General features: G+C 58.5%; 1 protein-coding gene across 1 annotated transcript in view; it reads left to right on the forward strand.

Moving 5' to 3' along the window:
* LOC104520939 (cadherin EGF LAG seven-pass G-type receptor 3-like) overlaps positions 1-4,792 on the forward strand; it is a gene marked incomplete at its 3' end in the record, with an annotated part of 16,308 nt that extends 11,516 nt beyond the window's left edge. The window contains 10 exon segments of the mRNA XM_029083687.1: positions 162-345; positions 822-971; positions 1,197-1,377; positions 1,684-1,851; positions 2,185-2,311; positions 2,489-2,695; positions 2,803-2,977; positions 3,520-3,632; positions 3,949-4,028; positions 4,666-4,792. Coding sequence (XP_028939520.1) covers positions 162-345; positions 822-971; positions 1,197-1,377; positions 1,684-1,851; positions 2,185-2,311; positions 2,489-2,695; positions 2,803-2,977; positions 3,520-3,632; positions 3,949-4,028; positions 4,666-4,792 — 1,512 coding nt within the window.
* Between the last annotated feature and the right edge of the window lie 104 nt (positions 4,793-4,896).

The raw sequence follows: 4,896 nt of genomic DNA on the forward strand, positions 1-4,896 counted from the left end.
ATGGAGGGCGGGGGCCCATTGTAGGAGCAAGTACCCCTCTTTCCTGAGCCTGTGTGCAGCAAGCTGGGCAGAGAGCACAGCGCTGCAGCCTGGGGGTGGTCAGGACAGGGCCCAAAGGCTCTGCTTCCTTCACCCCCTGCCCCCATGTCTCTCCCATGCAGAACCTGCTCCGTGCTGGCAGCTCTGTGCTGGCACCTGAGAACCGGGAGCACTGGGCCATGCTGCCGCACAGCGAGCACGGCAGCGCCAGCCTCATGGAGCAGCTGCGGGACTACTCGGGCACACTGGCCAGCAACATGAAACTCACCTACCTCAACCCTGTCGGCGTCATCACCCCCAACATCAGTGAGTGGGATCTGACTGGTGGTGGGGCCTGGCTGGGGCGGTCAGAGCCACTCCTCTGTCACAGCCTGTTCCCTCCTCCTCATCGCACTGCACCTCAGCAAGGGTGCTGAACAGGCTCTTCACATCCTTGGTGGCTCTCTCAAACGTGAGGAGGTATTTGTGAGAGATGCCCTTGTCCCATCCTTGTCCTGAGGGCCAGCAGATCCAGGAATGTGCTGGCCTCTCCCAGTTACCCCCAGTCCAACCTGAGTCTCTAATGAAAAAGCTACTAGTCCCAGTGGCAGAAGTGGCCTGCCCTGCGGCAGAGCAAGGATCTGGGCTGGGAAGGAGCACTGTAGATGCTGGGATCTCACAACCCAGCCTGTGGCTCATGTGGTCCCTTTGCTGGTGACATCAAGCCTGGGGTTCCCCGGAGGGTGGGTTGCTCTCCAGGTGGCCATCCTAGAGCTGGTTTTTACTCCCTTGCTTCTCCACAGTGCTGAGCATCGATCGCATGGAGAACCACTCCCATATCCGCCGGCGCTACCCTCGCTACCACAGCAGCCTCTTCCGGGGCCAGCCCGCCTGGGACCCCCACACCCATGTTGTGCTGCCACTGTCAGTGCTGAGCCCCCCAAAAGCTGAAGGTGAGCATGTGAGCATCAGTTGGGGAACAGCGTGAGTGGGCGTGGAAGGGAACACGTGCCCCTGCTGAGACCTGGCTCTGTCAGAGGTCCACAAGTCACCCCTGAGAGCTCGAGCTCAGAGCTTCTTCTGACTTCAGCACATCCCAAAGGCTCCTGTTGGCCTCACAAGTTTCCTTCAGAGCAGCATGTATGTGTGTGTTCTCACCACCCCCTTGTGTGCCTCAGCTGCCCCCACAGCGGTGCCCACGCTGGCTGGGGGTGAAGGGAACTACACTGTGGAGAACTCCTCCCCGAGGCAGGCGCTGCCGGAGCCTGAGCCCGCTCTCACTGTGATCATCCTCATCATGTACCGCACCCTGGGGGGGCTGCTGCCTGCACGCTACCAGGTGGATCGCCGCAGCGTCAGGTACGTCCTCCTCCCCTTTGCTGTCCACAAGCACCAGTGGAGAGAGGCTGGCTGGACTCTGCTCTGCTCCTTGTGGCAGTTGCTGAGTCTGTCTGCAATGGCTCGGGTTTGGTTCCTAGTTAGATGGTCCTGTGGTGCTCTGTCTGTTCCCCACTTTGGTGTTGCACTGCCCCATGTTTCCTGACCCCTTGGTGTGGGCTGGGCAGAGCTGTTCCTTCTAAGATGTCAGCACAGGGCATCCGGGAGGTCCCCGGAGGGCTGCAGCTGCCAGGCACAGTGATGGTAGAGCTCCGTTGCTTCTTGCAGGCTCCCCAAGAATCCTGTGATGAACTCTCCCATCGTTAGTGTGTCTGTGTTCAGCAACCACACCTTTCTGCGGGGGCCCCTGGACACCCCCCTCGTGCTGGAATTTCACCTGCTGGAGACGGCCAACAGGAGCAAACCTCTCTGTGTCCAGTGGAACCACTCCAACCCGTGAGTTGAGCGTGGCTGGGTCACTCTCTTTGAGCTGCTTTCCCCAGGCACCTCCTTGTTCCCCGAGTTCCCCTGGTTGCTGTGACAGGCTATGTGCCTGGGCAGCGCTGGGATGTGGGAGTTTCCGCCCTCTCCCAGGGGGTTTGTTCCTGTTGGGAGGGTGCAGCAGGGTCCCTGCAGGGCTCTGGCTCCGGTACTTCAGCTGTAGGAGTGCAGTTGTATCTGCTGGTAGAAAAGCTTTGCCAATCACCTCTCTACTCTCTGGTTCCTTCCCCACACACCACATTCATCGGTCTTTTCTCCTGAGTGCATTCTGCTTTTTGGTGGCTGCAGGACCAACCCCTCAGGCTTCTGGACAGCCAGGGACTGTGAGCTTGTGTACCGAAACACCACACATGTCCACTGCCAGTGCTCCCAGTTTGGCACCTTTGGGGTTCTGATGGACAGCTCGCACCGAGAGGTAACCTCAGCCTGTGGGGCTGTGGGCGGTGGTGGGGGCTGTTAGCCACTGGGTCCCAGAAAAAGCAGAACCAGGCAGAATATTCCCTGTGGGACACAGGTAGAGTTCGAGAGCTCAGCAGGCTTCCCGTGTCTCCCCCTAACACCACTGTTTGCCTTTGGTTCCCTGCTGCTGCAGCAACTGGAAGGTGACCTGGAGACATTGGCAATTGTCACCTATTCCTTGGTGTCTCTCTCCTTGGTGGCTCTGCTGCTGACCTTCTCCTTCCTGACCTGCCTCAAAGGCCTCAAGTCCAACACACGTGGCATCAACTCCAACATATCAGTCACCCTCTTCTTCTCTGAGCTGCTTTTTCTCCTGGGGATCAACCGCACTGAGAACCAGGTCTGTGGGCTTGAACGAGCACACCCATGGAGGTGGAGGCGAGGTGTGGGTGACGCAGTTAGTGTTGGCACAGTGGGACCATCTCTGAGTGGCTTTTGTCTCTCCAGTTTCTTTGCACTGTGATTGCCATCCTCCTGCACTGCTTCTTCCTCTCCACCTTCGCCTGGCTCTTTGTCCAGGGCCTCCACATCTACCGCATGCAGACCGAAGCCCGCAACGTCAACTTCGGGGCCATGCGTTTCTACTACGCGATCGGCTGGGGAGTGCCCGCCATCATCACTGGTGAGAGCTGCTTGTCCTGCAGCCCTGCCAAAAGCACTGGTTCCCAGCAGCCCCCTGACCCCCGATGTTGCCTGGCTCGCTTACCAGGTGGGGAGAGCTGGGGATGGGCTTGCCACGGCCAGCAGTGCTGTGGTGGTCAGCTGGGGACTGTGTATCAAGGGATGTCGTCTCGCCTCCTGGGGAGAAGTAACATCTCAGCACATCTCCCCATGGCTTGTTTAAAAGGCACAGGGCTTCTGCTGGCCCAGGGCTTGTGGTTAAGGTCTCCTGGTTCCCAAACCTGCGTGCTTGGGTGACCTGTTGCTGGTAGTGAATGCCTGCTGGTGGGGACTGTGTCAGGGATGCCTGGAGAAAAGGAGATAAAGGCCCTGATGCTGGAGCTCGTGGTCCTAGCTGTGTCCTCTGGGGCAGGAAAGTCTGTGCATAGGGTGAGGAGCAGGGGAGAGCCCCTTCATGGCCTTCAGCACTGGGATGGGATGGACATGGCTTGAACAAGTCCAAGGCTGCTGGCTCTGGACCTGACCTCTCCCTTCTTCCTGCAGGGCTGGCCGTTGGCCTGGATCCTGAGGGCTACGGGAACCCCGACTTCTGCTGGATTTCCATTCATGATAAGCTGGTCTGGAGCTTTGCAGGCCCCATTACTGTCGTCATTGTGGTAAAACCCTGTCCTGTTTCACCCACAGCCCTCACCTGCCTTCCTTCTCCACACCACAGGCACTTGCCCCTTCCTTGGCTGCCCACTGCCTGCCCCCTTCTCTGTACTCTCCTTCCTCAGTTAGAGGTCCTCTCCCTGTCCCTCCTCGCTCCAGCCAGACCTGGGGGAGGCCATGGCTCGGGCATGAAGGGGAAAGGAGGGGACATCTGCATGGGCCTGGCAGACCTTAAGTCTGCGTCTGCCCACGCTCTGCGCTGGGGATGTCAGGTCAGAGCCAGCCTTTGGCACGGCTTCTAACTGGTGCCAATGCTTTCAGATGAATGGGGTCATGTTCCTGCTTGTGGCCAAGATGTCCTGTTCCCCAGGCCAAAAGGAGACCAAGAAGAAATCGGTTCTGTGAGTATTAGTGGCCAAACTCCCAGCGGAGCTCCTGTGGCTCATGGATTTTAGCATTTCCAGTGACCATCCTCCCTCTTCCACCATCGCAGAGTGCCCCTCTGTGTATCAGTGTCAGCCTTGCAGCCGCTCTCCTCTCCCACACCTGCTGGCCATGTTAACCCTTCCTAAACTCTGTCCTTTCCTCTTGTTCCTACGTTCCCATCTCCACACTGTCCCACTAGCCTGTCCCCCTTCACCACCTGCCCTCACAGCCACCCCTCATGTCTGCTTGGATTCAGCACTCTGCCCTTGTTGACTCTCAGCACCTCTTTCTTCTTCTCCTACATGCTTCTTCTGAGACCTTTCCCTGCTCCCTCCTGGGCCAGCCCTGGAGCTTGGCTCAGCTCTCTGTGGCTCCAAATGACCTGTGTCATTTGGGCCCCTGTGTTTGCCATGTGTAATCCAGAAGGGAAGGCCTGGGAGCCAGGGGGAAGGGGATGTGCCCTCAGTGCTGGGCACGGCAGGGAGGGCTGGGCAGGAGCACGCTTTCCCCTCTGGATCTCTGTCTCTGAGCACTAGACTGTGGATTAACAACACGCACTAACCTCTTGGTGTGTGTCTGTGTGCCTGTCTGTCTGTCTGTCTCTCTCTCCAGCATGACGTTACGGAGCTCCTTTGTTCTGCTTCTAGTTATTAGCACTACCTGGCTCTTTGGCCTCTTGGCTGTCAACAACAGTGTCCTGGCTTTCCACTACCTCTACACTGTCCTCTGCAGCCTCCAGGTAACTGCCCAGCCTCTCTCTGTCAGGGGAGGGCACAGGTCCGCCCAGGAGAGTGTCCCTGTGGTCCCCACAGCCATCTGTGGAGAGTGGGTGCCCTGCACTGA

The sequence above is a fragment of the Antrostomus carolinensis genome, unplaced genomic scaffold (genome assembly GCF_000700745.2).
Source record: "Antrostomus carolinensis isolate BGI_N321 unplaced genomic scaffold, ASM70074v2 scaffold25902, whole genome shotgun sequence".
NCBI lineage: Eukaryota > Metazoa > Chordata > Aves > Caprimulgiformes > Caprimulgidae > Antrostomus > Antrostomus carolinensis.